At 45.3% G+C, this 22,016-nt stretch overlaps 2 protein-coding genes across 2 annotated transcripts in view; both read right to left on the reverse strand.

The window, feature by feature from the left end:
* TIMM8A (translocase of inner mitochondrial membrane 8A) lies at window positions 3,006-5,916 on the reverse strand. Its single transcript, XM_003135239.3, has 2 exons — window positions 5,455-5,916; window positions 3,006-4,045 (listed from the first exon to the last, which is right to left on the reverse strand). The coding sequence occupies exons 1-2, from the start codon at window positions 5,584-5,586 to the stop codon at window positions 3,884-3,886; spliced, it is 294 nt and encodes a 97-aa protein (XP_003135287.1). The 5' UTR covers window positions 5,587-5,916; the 3' UTR covers window positions 3,006-3,883.
* Window positions 6,390-22,016, reverse strand: part of BTK (Bruton agammaglobulinemia tyrosine kinase) — a 32,964-nt gene continuing 17,337 nt past the window's right edge. The window contains 14 exon segments of the mRNA NM_001243576.1: window positions 6,390-6,886; window positions 9,359-9,516; window positions 10,032-10,150; window positions 10,988-11,052; window positions 12,074-12,290; window positions 12,789-12,960; window positions 13,681-13,755; window positions 14,532-14,659; window positions 14,840-14,919; window positions 15,204-15,258; window positions 15,860-15,922; window positions 16,332-16,519; window positions 17,590-17,657; window positions 17,972-18,100. Coding sequence (NP_001230505.1) covers window positions 6,815-6,886; window positions 9,359-9,516; window positions 10,032-10,150; window positions 10,988-11,052; window positions 12,074-12,290; window positions 12,789-12,960; window positions 13,681-13,755; window positions 14,532-14,659; window positions 14,840-14,919; window positions 15,204-15,258; window positions 15,860-15,922; window positions 16,332-16,519; window positions 17,590-17,657; window positions 17,972-18,100 — 1,589 coding nt within the window. The 3' untranslated portion in view covers window positions 6,390-6,814.

Raw genomic sequence — 22,016 nt, forward strand, 5'->3', positions numbered from 1 at the left:
TTTCTCTCCCACAGAATTGTCATTTGTAAAAAGATGATGATATAAAATACTTAGGTACAATGTGTGGCAAATAGCATGCATATCCTCAATAAAGCATAGCTATTACCATTACATTACAGATGCATCTCAAAATTCTGTTGGCCCTTTTGCTCATTTGGAGTTCCTCATCAGTATATCTGGATCCTGGTTTGCCATATCCTAATTGTCTCTTCTATGTTATTTCTGTGTAGCAAAAACTGTCATAATTATATTGCATAAGCTTTGCCTTTTTGAGGGTGATTTTTGCAAGATATAGCTTTAGGTACACAAAACAAATTTTAATTCACACATTAAATGGCTAACTGCTCAAATGCTGCCTATTTATTAAGGTGTTATGAATGTAATGAATTAATTGTCAAATTGCTTTAGCATTTCTTGTATAAGTGCTAACAATAGTAATTCACTTCTTTTATTGTGGAATTAATTTTTCCCCCTGTATACATATAGTGATCAGTTCCATTTGCCTGTTTTCATAGTGGGACCTCAGGGTGGCTGGAGTAACCTGCTGATGTATATTCTCACCTGCTCTTCTGCTGGCTCACTTTCTGTGACAGGTGTCAAGTTTGGATATTGCCTTGAAGCAGTTGTTTTAGGGCAGCCAAGGACAGAACCAGCACTGGACTGGACAGTCTTAATTTGTCTTTTGTGTAAACATTCAAATAAACTATCAGAACAGGGCCTTGGATATTTTCAGTACCTATGCAATCACTCCCATGTAGTATTGCCTTTCCCTACGGCTGTTATCACCTTCTCTGCCATTCTTTTCAAGAAATGGTAGCGTATGGCCCTCAACAACTTTAGTAGTACCTCCTGTGATTTCCTTTCCATAGTTCTTGGCCCTTGTTCCTCTATACCTTTTGAGATGTCCCTTTTGGTCCTATTGCCCTCTGACTTAAGATCAATAAATCTAAACAATACCTTACTTCTCCATGGAATGAAAAAGAAGGTTACCAGAATTTTTTCTCCATTAACCTCTTTTGAGTCCAGATGATGCCAACAAAAATGATGCTGAGAGTATGAGGAGTCTTAAAAGAAGTACTATAGGGAGGACTTTGGGTTAAAACCTCCCTGGGCCCAAATTTTGTACTAAGGTATTGATACAAGGGAAAATTGGTTAAAAAAGGACCACTGATTGCTTTCTGCGTAAAGGCTATTTTACGTGGGGGTTTATTGACTTATGTTTCTTAAACTCCTGTTAGCATAAATAAATATCAAGTTCTTGCTCAATTTCCTTGTACTTTTTATCTAATATTCATTCATGGATTCATGGGCAGGGGCCCTTAGTCTGGATCCAGTTTTCACAGTACACCTGCATAAACCCTAGAGGTCCTGAGACAATGCCTTAGGCAAAGGGGTGGCAGGGGTGTTGGGGTTGGCAGGGGAAGGCAGGGAGGACCGGGGGGAGGGGAAGGAGACAATAGTAAGTAGGCCTCTGGAGCCACTTGGCTTTTCTATCTTATGGTTTAGGCTTCATTTCTTTCTTTGCTTTTTAGGGCCACACTCACAGCATTTGGAGGTTCCTGGGTTAGGGGTCCAATCAGAGCTGTAGCTGCAGACCTACGCCAGAGCTACAGCAACGCAGGATCTGAGATGTGTCTTTGACCTACACCACAGCTCACGGCAACGCCAGATCCTTAACCCATTGAGTCAGGCCATGGATCGAACCTGTATCTTCGTGGATACTAGTCAGGTTTGTTATCCACTGAGCCACAATGGGAACTCCTGACAGTACCCTTTCTATCAAGGTTCTGAGAATAAATTTCTGAGACTGATAAAACAAGCAAGTTCAAATTGTTGCTCTGGTATTTAACCTCCTAGAGAATGTGGGCAAATGGTCTACCTTTTCTTTCCCCTTATATCTAGTAGCTAGTGTCGAACACATACTTGGTGCTCAAGCATACTGCATGTATCTGGCAGACCCTCTTTCTCATTTTTGTATATTAGTGGAGCAAGTGATACTTTTTACATCACATCACTGCCTGTTAAAAATCCTCAAATGGTTCCCCATCTTGTTTGGTAAAAGCTAAGTCCTCACAATGGCCCATAATGCCCTACATGATCAGTGCATGTCTCCATCCCCAACCATTATCTGTCTCTGACTGTATTTTCTTACTATTCTTTCTCATTTTACTCCAGCCATAGTGACCTTTGACTCTTCTGCGCTGGCATCACAGCATGTGGTTCCACCTTGGGGCCTTTGGCTCTATCATCACCCCTACCTTAAATGTTCTCTCAGATACCTACATGGCTTGGTTACTTTATTCTTTCAAGTCTCTACCGAAATGCCACCTCCCCTAGAAGGCCTTCTCCAACCATCTTTATCTAAAATAACAATGCCCCACAAATACCCTTACTCCGCTGCTTCTCCATGACACTCATTATACTGACATATTGATGTGTTTGTCACCTGGGGCCCCTCTCTAAAGCATAAGCTCCACACAGGCAGGGACTGTTTCTGCACACTGCTGAAATCCTGGCACCAAAAATACTGTCTGGCAGAGTAAGTACTTAAATGTTTGTTGAATTGTGTTTTCATCAGGAGTTTTAAAAATTTCCTAATAGTGCCTATATGGTCAGAAGTTAAACAGGGACTTGAAGCTTCTAGAGATGTGTATCTCCCAACCTTCATGGATTTGCACTAGAAGCTGCCAACAAGTAGTTCCATTTTAGGTCTACACTTCCGGTCAACTAGCATCCGAAGAGGGAATCCAGTCACTATCATCTCTTCTACTACACTCAGGGAATTGACTATCAGCACTGAATTCTTTTCCTCCCCATCTCATCTCAAGGTTCTCTTTTCTCACAAAAAGGTCAGGGGTGGGGGTGGGGTCCCTGGAATACTGTGCCATAACTTGCACAGGATGGGCTGCCCAGGCTGACTACATTTCAGCCTTGGAACTAGCCCACGTCAAATCTCTCCAGGATGTAGGAGACAACCAGAATAGAAAGCCTTCTCAATCACAGACTTCAATCTTGTAGAAGCTTTTATTTCGGTGATTAAAAGAACGCAGTAAATGGAAACTATACTGATTTACATTACGCATGCACCTCTACCTGAAATTGTATTAGTTTTTGACTGGCCTAAATTTTTATAACGTATTTTTTTTTCATTTAGGCACATCTTTGAATTTTTTTGAACCCTGATATACAGGGTAAGTTAACTTCTTCCTTGCGGCAGTTTAGTATGACAAGTATGTTTACTGGCTACATTCCTTTAACCTTAAAGGCCTCTAGACTCTCAGGCTACCTGTACTAGCTTGAGACTGTACTTTATAGAGATACTTAAGTGAATCACAATATAAGAGAGGGAGATAATCTAAAAAGCTGAAATGTACTGTATTCCATACATTTTTTTCCCCAGCACTGATAGTCCAACACTAGATAAGGAGGCCTACAGTTAAGTACCAAATTACTCTTTCCCCACTGCTGTCCTTTCTGAGAGATACAAAAATATGTATCAATCTCCCCAGAAATCTTCAATGAATCCACACAAATAACAGATCTTTACCTATGTGGTTCCACTATCAAAATTATAGGAAGCAGTGAATTAATGGGGCTATGAGAAAAGCATCGTCCCTCACACAGTAATATGCATCTAGTAGAGTTTTCCATTCATCTGTCAATTGTTTTCACAAGATTAGCATTAAAAAACACAATCCCAAACACATTTGACCCTCAAACCCCACACACACAAAAATTGGTCTTTGTTCTTTCTCAGAAGACAGGATGTCCCAAGAGTGACAAGGTGGGAGCCAATCCCCCCATAGCCTTTTCTTCAACCATCCCATCAACCGCTCTTCATTTCTTGAACTACCTTCCTTTTTCCAAAGAGGTAATGCTGAGATCAGTCAGAAAGGCTTTCTGAGAAGACTGGCTTGGATTTCTGGGTCTGTTCCAGTCGATTCAAGATGAACTGGCTTGTATCAATGAAGCGCTCAACGCAGTTCACAAAACAGGCCTCAGCCCGATTGTCCAACTTTGGCCCAGGCTTGTCCATGCACTTTTCCTGCTCAGAACAAGATACAGTATCACAAAGGGAACTGGGGGTGTTGGGGAGGGAGGGAGCTTCATGTTGCTTAGAGGAAAGACTTCACTAAAAAACAGTATCTATATGTTAATAGTTTCCATTTGACAGCTTACTTTGTGGCAATTTTCTACAGACTTACAATTTTTTACAATAACCACCCAATAGATACTATTATTAGTCTTCATTTTACAAAGAGGGAAGCTGTGGCACAGAGATACTTTGTCTCAAGTCATAGGGCCAGAAAATGGTGGAGCTGAGATATTACAAAGCAAGATACAAGGGAAATTCATCCGAATTTGGTTAGAACTCTGCAATGCTGTTTGCATTAAATGCCTTTAACTTAACTGCAGAATAAAAGGGTTAAAGGATAAATCTTTGCAGCAAGACACCCTAAAACCTACCAAAGACAGAAAGAAAATGTATGACCCGAGATTTGTAACACTGTCTACTTAAGCCACAGGTTCTTGAGTCCTCAACTACACCCCCTCCTGGCCCAAATGTAAATGTATCAGATTTTTTAAAATAATCAAAGCACTCTGGCTCAAGGCAGACGGGAGTTAAGTAAGCATTTGTTAAGGGTCAGATTTCAGCTTTACCATAAGTTTATGGTTCAAATGAATTTTGTTCATTATTCTCAGTTGTGTACACAAGCCTCTCAGACCCTCCACTTGTACAGAAAATGATCTTTGTCTCTTTATTCTGTGAATTTTGTTATGTCAAGGCAGGGCAGTTACTCTGTCCTTGGCATCCAGAGAACACTTTGATCCCAAGCTGCAAATAAGTGCCTTCTACCCTTTTGCCAAAGTTCCCTCACAACGCATACTCAATTCCTCAACCTTCAGACCTGAAACGGCTTGGTATTGCACAACAATCCAACTAGAAGGCAAAAAAGTGTGTATCTTGGTAGAGATTACGCCATTTTTATAGTTGGTGGGCTAGAGCCATTCACTTCTCACGAGGGACGGTTGGAGCAAATGAATAATCAAGGTAAACTCTATGAGTGCAGGGACAGGGATTCATTAACTCCTTGGGAATCAGGGTGCCAGAAATAAAATCCCAGTACTGGAGGTTCTCATCAGTCTTAGAGACCAGCCCTAGGAAGGTTCAACCTTCGGTTCCTAAAGCGCTGGTTGGGACAACTGCTTAAGACTGCTACAATCAATCTCCAGTCCTCTGCACTAACAAAGCCGAGGTCCGGTGTGACAGTTCCCTGAGAAGTGGAGTAACCCTTTCTCCCTTCAGGCTCGGCCTGAGGAACCTAAGGAAACCGAGGGGATGCTGCCAGGTCCTTTCCCTTCCCCGAATCCCAGACGTTGTGGTGAGTCGCGCCGGGCAAGGACAGGGGTGAAGTAGGTACACTGGCTAGATCCCAGCCCCAGGCTTCTCACCCAACAAAGTTCCGTCATCTGGTGCACCAGCTGCTGGAAGCGCTGTTTCTGAGTCTCCACCTCGATGAAATGCTGCAGCTGCGGGTCCACTGAGCCCAAACCCGCCGCGGAGGAAGACGAGGAGGAATCCATCCCAGCGCGGCCACGCGTGCCGAGACGAACTCCGCACCAACTCACCGACCTTCACGTGTCTCCGTGGCGGAACCGGAACCACAACCCGCCGCCTCCGGGACCGCCCCGTGAGCATACGGCGCCGGCGCGCGGCCCAGCACCAAGGACCGCCTACGCCCCTCCCCGGAGCCCCCCCTCTCCTCTCCGGACTTTCCTCCCAGTCGCCGGCTCCCCTTGCTCCCGCCCCTGCGACCCGGTGGCGGCGCCCTACCTGCGCCTAGAAGTCTCAGGACTGGCGGCCCAGCGCTGTGGCGCTGTCGAGACGTTATTTCAAAAAGCAAAGAAAAAAATAAGGTAAAAAAGGGAAGTTACTTCAGACCACGTGGCCCGTTCCCGAAGGGCCCAACAGCCCCGCCCCTGACCGCTTCCAAATTGGCCCGCGCTTTCCCAGCTGCAGCTCTGGTGCTAGGCTCGGACTGCTTGGTCCATCATTTAGTCGTCCCGGACCCCTGGCTCTACCTAGTTCTTTGATGGAGTTCACCCGTCCTGACGCAGGGGGAAGAGGCTCCGGCGCAGCTTGTCCCCAACTGTCAGATTCGTTCCGATAATACCGCATGCCTACTGTGTGCTTTTTAGTTTGTGATCACTGTCTCTGATTCAGAAGCAGAATTTTTCTAGAGCCAGAGGGGTTAAATGCGAAGGATCCCGTCGAGTTCTCAAAGTAGGAATATGACAAACTAAGGTCACACAGCAGTTTCCTGGAACACTGAGATAGGGCGCTTCAGGGGCGCTGCATGATTAATCAAAATAGCAAGAAACTTTCATGCTTTCCAGTAATTTTATTTTATCAAAACACCCTCCCCTCCCATTTTTATAACACCGTTTCATTCCTGCCAAATTCTACCTCCCTCCCCTCAAGTTCTATTGCCTACCTAGAGAGCGGTTGGACCCCTTGTGAGGCTATTTACATCCCTCCCTCCCCCCAAAACGTTTCTATTCCCAATTCAGTCTGTCTTAATACTCTTAGGAAATGTCCTCTCTGGGGGAAAATACCAGGCACAATAATTCCTTGCCCTCAGAAGGTACTATCCCAGGAAAAAGAGAGGCATTCCTAGATGTAGAGAGGGGCCTTTGTGTATTCAGCGAGGGTGCAAAGGCTCCAGGGCCTGTAAGCCTGGGATTTCCTCAGAGAAAGTGAAATTGGGGCTTGCGGAGGCGAGGAGTGGAACCAAGAAACTTATTGGTGAGCTCAGGATTCTTCATCCATGACATCTAGAATGTTGCTCAGAAGAATTTTGAAAGTGGGACGTTCATCTGCTTTCTAAAACCAAAGAAAAAAAGAGTATTATACTGAGCTAGAATCCAGAATTCAAGGGAAATGCAATGAGTAAATAGCAAATGTTAATAAAGTTTATTTTTACTTTTTTAATTTATTTCTTTCATTATAGCTGGTTTACAGTGTTCTGTCAATTTTCTACTGTACTATATGCCCAGTAGCATACCCTGTGGATTAACCCCTCCCCCCCAAAAGGGAAAAGAAATAGAAGTGCTCGATAAAGGCTTTGTGCACTTTATTTATTTATTTATTTATTTATTTATTTTTTGTCTTTTTGCTATTTCTTGGTCCGCTCCCGCGGCATATGGAGGTTCCCAGGCTGGGGGTCCCCCCGCGGCATATGGAGGTTCCCAGGCTGGGGGTCCAATCGGAGCTGTAGCCACTGGCCTACGCCAGAGCCACAGCAACGCGGGATCCGACTGCAACCTACACCACAGCTCACGGCAACGCCGGATCGTTAACCCACTGAGCTGGGGCAGGGATCGAACCCACAACTTCATGGTTCCTAGTCGGATTTGTTAACCACTGCGCCACGACGGGAACTCTGGCCTTGTGCACTTTAAATCTTTGGTAACTCAGGTTATTAATGCGGCTAGGACAATTTGAGAATTTCGCTGACAAACATCGATTAAAACTAAGGACAAATTCATCACGTAATGTACACCAATGCATTTTTATTTTGGAAACTCAAGTGAAAAATGGCTACCAGCAAAGTTTAAGTGGTTGACAGAACTGAAATCCTATAAACTGTGATAATTTGTAGTTTGGTTTCAAACTTGTTTCTATCACCCTGTAGCCAAGGCTAGCAAAGGAATTAACATTTCAAGACCACAGGCTGCATTACTGGGCAGGGATCCTAAGCACCTGGGACCTCCTATTACCACCATCTAGCCTCCAGGCTAAGGTCCTTTGTCACAGCCATGGCCCATAAGTCCCTGAGGCATTTAGTAATTCAGGGCATATTCATGCAAGAAAGGTCTCAATCCATCAGAATGAAAAAGTCTTGAGTTTCTTCTTCCTTTGAATCAGTGGGGTTTTTTTGTTTGTTTGTTTTTGTTTTTTTTTGTCTTTTTGCCATTTCTTGGGCCGCTCCCGCGGCACATGGAGGTTCCCAGGCTAGGGGTCTAATCAGAGCTGTAGCCGACGGCCTACACCAGAGCCACAGCAATGTGGGATCCGAGCTGAGTCTGCAGCCTACACCACAGCGCAAGGCAACGCCGGATCATCAACCCACTGAGCAAGGCCAGGGATCGAACCCGCAACCTCATGGTTCCCAGTCGGATTCATTAACCACTGCGCCACAATGGGAACTCCTGAATCAGTGGTTCTTAAACCTACCTGAGTATCAGAATTTCCTTGCAAATTTAAAAAAACATACCTGAGTTTCCCTCCAGACATACCCAATCAGAATCTTTGGAGATAAGGCCTAGTTGTCTGTATTTTTAAGAGTTCCCAGGGATTCTGATGTGAATCCAGTTTCATGACTACTACTACCATGGAGAAAGTGGTTTCTTAAATACTTAACTAGCATAGTGAGGATGTCCTGGTTGGGAGGAAGCATAGCCAATCACCCTTAATCCTGTTCAGCACAGGACAGAGAAATGGCTCCTCAGGGTTCTCCCTTACTCCACTTTTTCTTTGTGACCTCAGTCATTTGTCAAAGGGAAAGGATCCAGATGCTTTCACCCCACAGAGACGGCCCCAGATTCACAGATGTGCTTGTTAGACACTGTCTGTCTTTCCCTGTTTCTTGTGGGGCAGAACTGAGAGCTGAGCACTCATTTCCTACTAGAGAATTAGGTTGCCAAATTAAGGTTGCCAAGGATCTGGAAAGTGGAGAAGGTACCCCTGGAAGAACCCAAGGTTAGAAGAGCAAAGCATTCTAATAATAGTGGGACAGGCTCTTTATTTTCAAAATACCACATCTACCCACATATCCCGTAATGCACTGCATTTTAAAAAAAAAGCCACGAGCACTACCTATTTTAGTTCCTTTTCAGGCCTTGGGGTTTAAAAAAAAAATGATCTCATTTAGGACCACAGCCAGAAAAGTTTCAGTTAGTAGAGTAGAAGAAGGGCCAATGATCCTCAAAGAATGAATATAAATTTTAATGACTTTTCTTTTTTTCATGTCCATACACTCGTTTGAGTGCCTTTGGCTGCCTACCTAGGCCAGGTAACATAGCCCCCCAGTAACATAGCCCCCATACCCCCACTCCCTAAAGCTGAGTTGGTATTGGGGTCTGCTTATGATACTCCAGTGATGATTGGAGTGGGGCTAGAAAAACTCCTGGCCATGAAAGGACTGGGATGCAGGCCAGGGCCTGAGAATGGTACAGCTATTGGTCTGTGCCCATCTGCTATGTACCAGGGGGAGTGGGGCCTGGGTGCCTGGCCAGCTAAATGGCAGAGTAGGTTCCAGGAAAATAATTTAAGAGGTCTCAAGAAAATTCTTACCTCATGCCAGCAGCTGTACATGATGGTATAGACCCTCTCTGAAGCTAGATGAGGCCTGTAGAGACGTAGGCCTTGGGCAATGTGTTCAGCTGTTTCGCTGTTGGTAAATCTCTCATATGGCATCTTCCCCAGAGAGTAAATTTCCCACATCAACACCCCTAGAAAATGGAAAAAAATGTATTAAGTTGTTTTGGGGTAGTAGGGATCCTAGTCTTCCAAGAACAACGTCAGACCTTACATTCAGCCGATTCCCTCCTCTGTGCTTTTTTTCAGTTTGTTCAGACTTCAGCTATATTACTGACTATATTGGACAGTAATCAGAGTTGCCCTGGACTGTTGGCTCTTCTGGGAGAGAGACAACATCGTATTTGTCTTTGCAGTTATAGGGTCTGGCAGAGTCCCTAGTACATAATCAGTATTCAGAAGCTGTGGAATACTGAATGAATGAATACTGTTTGTTTCCCTCAATATATTTTAAGTTCTAAGAAGGCAGGGATCACGTCTAATTTACTGTTTTTAATCCCCAGAAACCCCTGTGGTGCCCGACTCCCTAAAATGAATAAAATGAAAGCAAGAACAAATAAGTTTTTCTGTGCAAGTTGCAAAGTGTGAATTCCCCCACTGCTTTCCTTTTTCTTTGAGCTCTGTAGTCCATATGATCTTATCCACTCACCAAAAGCCCAAATATCAGATTTGCTGCTGAACTTGCTATACATGAGGACTTCTGGTGGAGACCACCGGACTGGAAATTTGGAGCCTACTGAGCTTGTGTATTCATCATCCAGAACATACCTGCAAAGGATTCAGGACTTGTTACTGTTAGGATTTGGAGAGTTTGATGGTTGCTTAAATTTTCATGGCATAGTCATAAGAATTGCACAAATACACTCCTACAGGCCAACCAGTGTCTTCTACAAATGTTACTTCTAATATATTCTTGTTTTCATATACGATTTAGCTTTCCTGGTTGACAATATGATTACAGCAAGCATGAAGTGGAAATAAGATCTAATAGATGCTCCCTTCCTCTTCTCTATCCCTCTTTCCTTTCTCTTTTCTTCTCCTTCCCTTCCTTCTATTCTGCAGAGGTCAGTGGGAATTAGACCGATTATGAAAGGAGAGATGGAGTAAAGTCGGCAGAATTAACAGATCAAGATAAAGTGTTGGGAAAATTAGCTTTAAAAAAAAAGAGGAAGGGGTTGGATTCCCCTTGTGGCTCAGTGGAAACAAATCTGACTAGGATCCATGAGGACGCAGGTTCAATCCCTGGTCTTGCTCAGTGGGTTAAGGATCTGGTGTTGCCATGAGCTGTGGTGTAGTTGCAGATGTAGCTCAGTTCTGGTGTGGCTGTGGCTGTGGTGTAGGCTGGTGGCTACAGCTCCGATTCAACCCCTAGTCTGGGAACCTCCATATGCCGTGGGTGTGACCCTAAACACACACACACACACACACACACACACACACACACACGAAAGAGGAAGGGAGAAAGGAGAAGAGGGGGAGATAACCATAAAACAACAAGGGTGAAAGAAATGACAAATCATTCAGAGAAAGAAACGGGTATAGAAAGATGGTGGAAAAGATTAGCATTAAGGGCGACAAGGGAGAGGATTAAAAAGGCATGCTCACCTGGATAGGCCAAAGTCTGATACTTTAACAACTCCTTGGTCATTCACCAAACAGTTCCGAGCCGCCTGTAGTGCAACAAATTCCAGTGAGACTCTGTCCCTGGCATGCAGGTTAAAGGCACAGGGCTTCTGGCCAGCAGGGGAGGGAAGCCAGGGAAGCCAGGGAAGCCTCATCTCCTTCACCTAGAGACACCTTCCCACCTAACAGGAGCCTGCTGATGCCACTGAGAAATTGTGATTCACTTTCACCTCATGGAGAGCAACTTGCTTTGTAGGCAGAAGTAAAGCACTGAGGACTTGCAGAATTGATTTCACTCACATTGGCAAGTCCATAACATCGCTTCCTGTGCTGAAATGCCGAATTAAGAGAATGGAAGGCAGGTGTGTTTTGTTTTCTACATTTCTGCCAGTGGCACAGGGCCGTTTGAGCCTTGGCCTGGCTGAAATGAACAGGGGCCAAAACGCAGATGGCTCCAGAAGGCAGGCAGGGGAAGTGATAGAGTGAAGGGGGGGTGGGGTGGAGATGGCAGGAGAGTGAAGAACTCAGAACTGGTCAAAAAGAGGCCCCTGCTCAGCTCCAGCTGACTGTTAGCATAGCCTGTGAGAATGTGGGCCTGGTGTTACCAGACGGTCTCGATTTTCAAGAGAAACTGAAAATTCAGTTCTCTAACTGTGAAATATTTCTTTTTAAGTGTTTGCTCATTAATATATAACATAAAAAACCCCACCAAATGTACCAATGGGCCCCCAGTTTGTGACTCTGGTGGAACCCGATGATGCTTCTGTGCTAAGAGCAGTCCTGTTGGGAAGCAGGGCTGCCCTTTTGCCCCTGAAGGACCCCAGCATTTCTTTGTCATGGTAGGGGGCTGGGAGTGGGCGCTCTAACTCCCATGGTAGCAGAACTGGTAATGTTGAGCCTGGAGATTGTTGACTGGCTGACCTCTGAGGGAGAGGCTCAGCAAACTTTGAGTGTTTTCTAGAACTGAAATGATGGTTCCAACAACCCTCTTCATCCACTTGTCTTCCTTTTCTACTTCCACCCCCCCCCCCAGCCCTTGGACCCAGGCTAATCCTTCTGAGGTCCTACCAGGTCTCGGTGGAGGAACTGCTTTGACTCCAGGTATTCCATAGCTTCACAGACATCCTTGCACATCTCCAGCAGCTGCTGAGTCTGGAAGCGGTGGCGCATCTCCCTCAGGTAGTTCAGGAGGCAGCCATTGGCCATGTACTCAGTGATGATGAAGATGGGGCGCTGTTTGGTGCAGACACCATACAGCTGCACCAGCTTCTCGTGGGAAAGATTCCTACAGGAGAGTCAACGAATTAGTCCCCCCTTTCTGGCTCTGCATACTATTCAGAAGGGGGCTTGGGAGGAAAGGAGTTGGCCTGGGAATAGAGTATCAGATAAGGGACCATAGTAACAAGTTGACTTTCTTCTTTCCCACCCTAAACTCCAGAAGTGCCTAATATGTGATGGTGAGTTGGGATTTGGAGCCCATCAGTAGAACAGGAAACAAGCCCAGGGCTGAATGAGCACTAAGGCTACATCAGAATCAGTCTTCCTTTTCAAAGTCTCATTTTCTATGTTCACCCCCAGATGCTACTAAGATGGTACCCACCCATGATCAGTACTCTTCTCCACCAAAATCCAAGGCAGAGAAATGAGTACCTTAGCAGTTAGGACTCCCACAAATCACATGTTGACCTCAGGCCCTGGTCCCAAATCTCTTTTACTGTACATCACCTTAAACTACAGTGGATTCCTAGACTGGATTGAGAGTTGAGTTTAGATTGTAACTCACATCATGACTTTGGCTTCTTCAATGAACTCATCCTCAGACATGGAGCCTTCTTTGATCATCTTGATGGCCACATCATACTGGCCCCTCCATTTCCCATACTTCACTACTCCAAATTGTCCAGTCCCCAGCTCCTTCAAGAAGGTCAGGTCTTTTGGATCAATTTCCCATGATCCTGTAACAACAAAGCCTTGATGTGATTCTTTGGGAGTCATGCATGTATAATTCCTACATAAGAATCCCTACTGGGGGTAAAAATAGACAAGCAGGAGTTCCCATAGTGGCTCAGTGGTTAACAAATCTGACTAGGAATCGTGAGGTTGCAGGTTCAATCCCTGGCCTCGCTCAGTGGCTTAAGAATCTGGAGTTGCCATGAGCTGTGGTGTAGGTCGCATTGCTGTGGCTGTGGTGTAGGCCAACAACTGCAGCTCCAATTGGACCCCTAGCCTGGGAACCTCCATATGCCACGAGTGCGGCCCTAACAAGCAAAAAAAAAAAGTAGACAAGCTGTAAAAGGGAAATTCTTGGGGGGGGGGTGTACCAATCCATCTTTGCTCAAGGACAGGAGATTACTGATTGGATGAATCTGGAAATTTGAGGTATAAGTCAACCGTAAAGAAAGAAGATCAACTAGACAACTTCTTAAGATCCCTTTCTGATTTTTTCCCCACAATTAAAATAAAAAATCCTTTTAGGAATCTATGTTTTTGCAGTCCCAGTAGGAGCCACCAGAGGGAGAAAATCATCTGCTGACTTTTGTTTGACTCTGTTTTAAACCTTCCTGGTGGCAGCAGAGACAGGACAGTGTGCTGGAGAGGCAAGATCTGATGGGGTCTTCCAGACGTAGTCCTTGCAACTGGCTGGTCCACCCTACTCTAGAGAAATAAGCAGTTACCGTAGCCCAGGCCTGCAGTGGACGGCGCATTCTTGTTTTGTTGAGACACTGGATATTTGAGCCTAGATATGAGTCCTGAAACATAACAAAGAGGGTCATGCTGCTGGCACCAGGCAGGGGGTGAGATACCTCACACACCCTCCCTTAAAGCCTCACACTGTCAGTGTTCATCCTTCTAGTACATCTTAAATCCCAGAAGCTCTCCATGAACCCAAATTTTTCTGCAAGTTTCTCCTCTCACAAATGTTTTTCAGGAACAGAAAAAGAGAATACTAACTGAAATATACTCCCCAACTAAATTCACCCCTACCTCCCAGCCCAGGCTTAGTTCACATCCTACTTCTGCTTTTGATATTGAAAAATAGGACATAAAATGACAGCCTTGACACTGCCTCACCTGGACGTGGTGGGCAGCAGTGAGCCTTCTTGATGAAACTTTTCCTGTGTATTCATGCTCTCACCAATCTCCCAATTTTTAGAATGTCTACACTGTTTAGAAACTCTCTTCTGATGTGTTCAAGCCTGTATGTTTTTTGAGGGCAAGGACCTTGACTAAAAATTTTCCTGTGTCCTCTAGCAATGAGGAAATTGTTGAGCACACACCAGGAACTCAATGAATATTGCCATCTCTTCTCTTTCCTTTGCTCTGAGCATCAGTCACCAAATAAGAAGTCAGTCCCTCCTGGGTGGAAGGTCTGCCTTTGACCACCTCTTCCAGCATCACAGGGGCTTATTTTCACAGCTAATTCCCACTACCCTGTGAGGCTTATTCTTCCCCTCACCACCTTGTCCTGAATTACTTTTCCTGGTGCTTGTCATAGCCTTCTTCTCTGGGCTGTCCTGGTACTTACCTGCAGAATTATGCTGGTGGTAGTTAATGAGCTCAGGGATGGTGCTGAAAAGGTGCTTCTCAGCCAGATAATACTGGCTCTGAGGTGTGGAACACACAACATAATGACGTATCACCCCTTGAGGTTCCCTGAAGAAGTGGATGCTGAGTCAGCAACTTGGGAACAAGGGTCCAAAGGACCCAAGAAGTGAAGAGAAATGAGTTTTGAGTTTAAGGGACTGAGGAAGTGGGAGGAGCACTCCAATAGGGAGCTGTTGGGTGGTCACCCCCTGTCCTTTGTCCCCAGGGCCTTGAAACAGTAAGACTCACCCTGTGGCTTTAGCAAACACAGACACAGTATATTTTCCAGCTTTGCTGGAGTCTCTGACAATGAAGCCTCCTTCTTTGCCCTGAAACAATGAAAAAGAAGCTGACCATCAGGAGGAAGTGGCATTCACCCTGCATCCCACCTGCCCAGACCCGAGAGAAAATAGAAGCCCTGATTTCACTGCCAAGTTCCATGTTTGAGCTGCAGCCTCATTGCTTCTGACACTGAAAAGTATATTTGGGACCCCATAAAATGACAGCCTTGACACTGCCTTGCCTGGAGGTGGCAGACAGCAGCAAGCCCTCAATTCAGGATCCTCACTTGTCGTGCAAGGAGAATGCCATTTGCTCGTGGTTGCACACTCACCTCTTGCTTTAGCAGTTGCTCAGCTTGACTCCGAGTCATGTGTTTGGAATACCACCTGCAAAGAGAGAGTGCTGGGGTGGCTCCTAGGCCATTGTGTGAGCGGCTCAGAGGTTAGAGTGCCCTGCAGCTCATCCATCCCAGTAAGTGAGTCAATTCACTCAGCCCCTATTAACTGAGTGCCTATCTGCGCATAGCACACTACATCCCTTTCCCAAAGCCTGCTTGGCACTGAAGATTCATGGACATGGAGAGTAGAGGGCAAAGGCTGGCGGCAGAAGTTTGCAGGGGCAAGGAGGGGATCAGGGACAGACCCTTCAAGGACAGCCCACTTCCATGGTTAGGGAGAAAGGAAACCGCAGAAGTCCGACATGTTCACCCTTTCAAATGTTTCCCATCAGGTTGTCAACACTTTTGAGTGTGATTCTTCTGGATTTGGGGGCGAGGGGGATGTGGTGACTCTCTGGCTTTCATCAACAGGATGTTTAGGGTGAGGGTAAGATGTAGGCCCTAACTTGAGCTGGTGGCCTTATTTGACCCAGTTGACACTGATTTTAATATGTATACTGACATAAAAATTTTGTTGAAAGTACAACAAAGTTTATACTATAATGGTTCCTATGGGAAGATCATGCTGCTGGGAACAAAAGCATACTCACTCATACATTTCTATGGAGTCTTCTGCTTCGGTTACATAGTTACTAGGGATGTAGCCTTCCTGCCTGTAGAGGAGACAATATGGCAGGTCATCATCCATCATTCCTCATCCTGGGAGAGAGACAGCTTGGGATGCCCTGTATCCCTCGGCTCAGAACCAATCTCAAATGGAGGTATATAAACCGTGCCTCTCCCTCAGAGAGGACCATGTTGCTGATGCACAGCCAGGCCAGTGAAGTGCGTAGCCTCTGCACATGTGGTGTTGATTACCTGTTCACGACATCATGTGGGCCAGACTCTATAGGCTTAGAGAGGTGGCCCCGTGTAGAGCTGAACTCTGGGAAGTACTTAGAGGGGGAATATATTCACTTTGGCGTGGGAAGAACAATTTGTGATCAAGATACCACAGAGGGGATCATGCATGTGTGTACAGTGGGCGGACGAAAGGCTCAGGAAGGGCAGGCGTGGACTCACCCATTTTTGTCCCGGGCTCGCCACCAGGGTAAGTTGCTCTCCTCCAGGATAAAATACTCGTCGCCCTTCCGCAGCTGTAGATCATTTGCATTCATTGGCATGTAATCATAAAGGGCTACAACCTTTTTCAGCTCACTTGTCGAGACCGGTGCTGCTGTTGGCTCAGGGGGCAGTGGCTTTTTTAAGATCTGTGTTATTAGGATAAAAAAGTAGGGGGGTGATTGGCTAGATATTAAGCACTCTCCTGTTTTCCCCCAACTCTTACTTAGGGACACCATTCTAACCTATAGTAGGCAAAATAAAAAAGTATATTCAGGAGTTCCCATCATGGTGCAATGGAAACGAATCCGACTAGGAACCATGAGGTTTTGGGTTCGATCCCTGGCCTTACCCAGTGGGTTAAGGATCCGCCATTGCCATGAGCTGTGGTGTAGGTTGCAGACATGGCTCTTATATGATGTTGCTGTGGCTGAGGCATAGGCTGGCAGCTGTAGCTCTGATTAGACCCTAGCCTTGGAACCTCCATATGCCACAGGTGCAGCCCTAAAAAAGGTATATTCAGCATTCATTCAATGACCATTTTTAAACACCCGTGCAGGGGCTCTCAGCCTGGAATGTGTATCAGGACCATCTAGGGGGCAGTTAAGAGTCCCTATATCCAAGCAGTGGCAGTTGCAAAATCTCTGAGGATCGGACCCAGGCATCAGTATTTTTCAAGCTCCCTGGACAAAAAAATGTACAGCCATGATCGGGAAACCTTCTTGGCCCTAAACCAGTATATGAATCTATTAAGTGGATCTGAATCTTCTCTATTTTTTGTTTGTTTGTTTGTAGAATGAACATAATAATTCCTGCCTTGCTTACTTACAATATATGAGAAAGGGCTTTATAGACCTCAAACAGGAACCTCCTAAAATCAAGTCTTAAAGTAATCTGTTAGTGGTAAAATCAAGATATTGGTATACGGAGTATTCATGGTTAAACTTTTTCAACTTTATGTTTGAAATTATTTTTCGCTGAAAAAAATCAGGCTTTGTTTTGTTTCAAACAGGTTATTGGGTTAAATGGTTGCCAAGAGCTTCCTAATAGCCCTCTAGTTTTCCACAAAGAGGAAGTCCTAATTAGAAGGACAAATCTCAGCAAGAACACCAATTTCCACTACCAGATCCTAGGGATAATTCTAAGACTCTGGTCAGTTTCCAGGGTGTGACTGTCAATTTCTATTTAAGCAGTAGCAGCACTCAATTTCCCTGTATACCTGGTCCTCCTCAGGTGTGGGAGGAAGAGGCTTTTTCGTCTTTCGGTGTGAACTCCCAGGTTTTAAGCCTGCAAAGTAAGAAGCCAGTGATGATACAGAGTGCATCTTCGGAAAGGGCTTAGGGACAGCTTTGGTCAGGAACTGTGTTCTTTCTTAAACACGGTGCCTTTAGGTAAGTTGGGAAAAGTCTGGATGGATATCGCCCAGTTCCAGGTCACCAAGCTGGGAGAGCAGAGCATCAGCTGGGTTTTGGCCCCCACTAAAATCCCCTCTCCCAGGCTCCTTTGTGTGCTGGCCAAAATGTACAAACCTGGGTTTGAGAGCCCCTGGGAAAGTGGATAGAGTCAGAAGAGGGAGAAATTACACTGATCAGATCTCTTACTTCCATTTCTGTTCTCCAAAATTTGGCAGCCCATAGCATTTTTGGCTGTCTGAGAGCAGCAGAGATACTGCCCATCAATCCAGAAGCAAGGGTGGTATTTCTGTACCAGATCACTGTTGTACCGGATTACTGTAGCAGGAGAGAGAAAGAGAGAGAGATCACGTCTTGCATATGGGAGAATCCACCATAGACATGTTTTCCTCATTGAATTTAGTGGTAACTTCAAACAACCTGCCCCTTCCTCAGCCACCCTGAACGGAAGCAGACCCAGGACCAGTTGGCTCACATGCTTGGCCCTGGAGAGTTCCTGTGTCATTCTTCAGTGGTCAGTCTGTTATGATGACTATCTCTCAACCAGTGACCAACATGATAAGCCTATCTGATGCCTCCACATCCCCAGAACCAAAATATGTTATCTGTGTTTTCCCAGTAGCCACTACAATCTTCCTGTAAGGCAGGTGTCCACTTCAGTGGTCTTTTACAGATAAGAGAAACGGTGTGCCCATGTCAGACTCTCACTTCAGCTCTCCATATACCAATGGCTCAGCTCCTTAAGTCACCTTTTTGAGATATTTGCCTGTGTAAGAACTCCTGCCTCCACTTTCTGTATTCACAGGTGAGTCAACAGAGCAGAGCTCAGGATCAAATATAGGTGATTCTACCTCGAGAATAAACATGGTTCAGCCTTCCTAGGCCCACTTAGGTGGGTTGAGCCCATAATGGGTGACAAACACAGCAGTTCCATTTCCCTCACTGATTTTGAGGCCCCAAAGATCTCCCAGGATAGAGAAGAGATGGTTTACAGACAGGAGGAATGAGTGTTACAGTTTTTAATACTGTGGCATTGCAAGCATTTTAACCTGAAATCAGTTAGACAAGTCATCCTGGGATTTGTCAGATAACAGAGAAGCAAAGACAACTGAAATAATTGACAATAGCTAGTGTGGAGGCAAAGACCTAGGCTGGTCTAAGAATATATATGTTTGCGGATACATATATTTCAGCATTGAATGCTAAATAGAAGCCTTGGATAACTTTTTCTAAAAGATAAAAACAAAACAAAATCTTCCTCTGTAGAGACCAGCTTAAGTCTTAAGAGCTTGCTAGTCACACTCCAGTTACTTAAGACTTTAGGGGAAGCCTAAAAGCTATTGATGGCCAGGTGCATTTTACAGGCAAATGAACAAAAAGCCTAAAAGCTACTGATGGCCAAGTGCATTTTACAGGCAAATGAACAAAAAGTGCTATCTTTTTAAAAAATGGAGTTCTTAGTGGTGACAAACCCTACTAGTGTCCATGAGGACTCGGGTTCAATCCCTGGCCTTGCTCAGCGGTTTAAGGATCCAGTGTTGCCGTGCGTGGCTGTGGTGTAGGTTGCAGATACAGCTCGGATCCTGTGATGCTGTGTCTACGGTGTAGGCTGGCAGCTACAGCTCTGATTTGACCTCTAGCCTGGGAACCTCCATATGCTGCAGGTGTGGCCCTAAAAAGCAAAAAAAAAAAAAAGCTATCTTGATGCTTTTCTAAACATAGATACAAAGATTTCTAACTAGTCTCCTCTGCCCACTTTCACCCCTCACTTTTTCAGCATACCCCTTCACCATTGCACTGTTTAACCGGCTAGCTATATCATCTGTAGAGAACTTTTAACTGATAATAAAACCAACCAAAAGTCTGTCTGACTTAACATTATTTCCAGGTACTGGCAGTTCTGAACAATGTTCCAGATAATCCTCCCAGCCAGGACTGATTGCTCCCACCCTCTGCCCTTCCTCCCATGTTACTACCCTTCATCCAGGGATTTGAAAGTCCTTGGGTGCAGGCCTGGGCACCAGCCGACATGTCAAAAAAAAAAAAATTTTTTTTTTGTCTTTTTGTCTTTTGTCTTTTCAGGGCCGCACCCGCAGCATATGGAGCTTCCCAGGCTAGGGATCTAATCGGAGCTGTAGCCGCTGGCCTATGCCAGAGCCATAGCAATGCCAGATCCGAGCCGCATCTGTGACCTATGCCACAGCTCACGGCAATGCCGGATCCTTCACCCACTGATCAAGGCCGAGGATAGAACCTGCAACCTCATGGTTCCTTGTCAGATTCGTTTCCACTGTGCCATGATGGGAACTCCCATGTCAAAAATTCTTAATTAACAGCTAGCTGCTCTGATAAACTAAGCTATGCTAATATGCTCATGAGAGGCTATAGGGCTACCTGCCCTCCCCACCTCTAGCATGCTCATTAAGAACTCACCCTGCATTTCCAAGTAATGTCTACTTCTTAAGAGGTCCTTCGAAGATGAACCCCTTCTTTTATTGGTTAATGCAGAGCTAGTGTTTCCAGCTACTTAGGAGAGAATTGCCCAAGCAGAGTGTTACAGACTGAATGTTTGTGTCCCCCAAAATTCATATGATGAAGCTCCCCACCACCCCTGCCCCAGTGTGATGATGTTAGGAGGTGGGAACTTAGGGAGTTCTTAGAAAGGACTTAGGTCAAGAGAGTAGAGCCCTCGTGATGGGATTAGTGCCCTTATAAGAAGAGACTGGAAAGAGTTCCCGTCATGGATTTGCAGAAATGAATCTGACTAGTATCCATGAGGTTGCAGGTTTGATTCTTGGCCTGCTTCACTGGGTTAAGGATTCAGCATTGCCATGAGCTATGGTGTGGGTCGCAGACGCAGTTCGGATCCTGTGTTGCTGTGGCTGTGGTGTAGGCCTGTGGCTCCACCTATGATTTGACCCCTAACCTGGGAACCTCCATATACCGAGGGTGTGGCCCAGAAGAAAAATAACAGACTGGAAAGAGATTCTTTCTCTCTGCCATGTGAGAACACAGTGAGAAAGTGACCAGTCTGCAAGCAATGTAGAGAGTTCTCACCAGGAACCAAGTTGGCCAACACCTTGATCTTGGACTCCTTAGCTTCCAGAACTGTGAGAAATAAATGTTTGTTGGAGTTCCTGTTGTGGCTCAGCAGTAACATGCCCGACTAGTATCCATGAGGATGCAGGTTGGATCCTGGCTTCGCTCAGTGGGTTAAGGATCCGGCGTTGCCATAAACTGTGGTATATGTCGCAGATGTGGCTCGGATCTGGTGTTGCCATGCTTTGGCGTAGGCCAGCGGCTATAGCTCTGATTCGACCCCTAGCCTGGAAACCTCCATATGCCGTGGGGGCGGCCCTAAAAGAACAAAAATAAATAAAGTAAATGTTTGTTATTTAAGCCATCTGGCCTATGACATGTGGTAGTCCGAGTTGACTATGACAGAGTCCAGGTGGGAGGGCTAGAAGACTGCTTACTTCACCAATGCTTAGGTCCAGCCCTGTCTGGGAAGTACTAATGGTTTTTGCACATTCCGAGCACTTGATGGGCTGCTCTCTCATTTTCATATTTATCAGGATAATGGCTAAAACTCTGTTTGGGGTATGAATGAATTATTCCTCCCCATATATGTCATTAGAGTTTCACCAAGTTCACTCACTCATTTTGGTGAGGTCAGATCATTTGCTTATTTTTGAAGTTCCAGTTAGGATTGGCTCTATTGAGCTTCACCAAATAAAGATTCCAGAGTGAATGCAGAAAAATATCTGTGGTGCTCTAACATTAAATGGCCCACTGTCACAGTCAAGGAAATGGAAGGAGAGAGCCCATGGCTAAGTCCTCTGTGATACAACCTTGGCATGGAATGTGTCACTGAAAAAAGATGGCAGTTCAATATGAGGTACCTGAGGCCCTACTTTTAAAATTGAAGTATAACTTACATTTAATAAAATGTGCAACATAAGGTATCCAGCTAGCCACACTTGTCTGCAGCTGTTTAACTACCACTTGGATCCAGCACCTTGGAAGTCTCCCTCATGCCCCATCATAGCCGAATACCACTGCAGAAGTAGCCAGTGTTCCATGTGGTCTCCTTCTCTCGTTAGTGATTTCCAGTGGGTGCATTTTACCCTGGAGTGGGATAACTTGTCACTAGAGTGGGATTTTACTGCTTCTAGAATATCTCACTATTGGCATTGCCAGAACCTGGGGCTGTTCTGGGATCATTAGGACTTAC

This window comes from Sus scrofa, chromosome X, assembly GCF_000003025.6.
Source record: "Sus scrofa isolate TJ Tabasco breed Duroc chromosome X, Sscrofa11.1, whole genome shotgun sequence".
Lineage (NCBI taxonomy): Eukaryota > Metazoa > Chordata > Mammalia > Artiodactyla > Suidae > Sus > Sus scrofa.

Bases quoted from the DNA above. Each gene is read 5' to 3' on its own strand.
- TIMM8A (XM_003135239.3), bottom strand. From the start codon at position 5,586: ATGGATTCCTCCTCGTCTTCCTCCGCGGCGGGTTTGGGCTCAGTGGAC. The intron at 4,046-5,454 runs GTGAGAAGCCTG...TGTTCTGAGCAG, and splicing joins AGATGACGGAACTTTGTTGG to GAAAAGTGCATGGACAAGCC.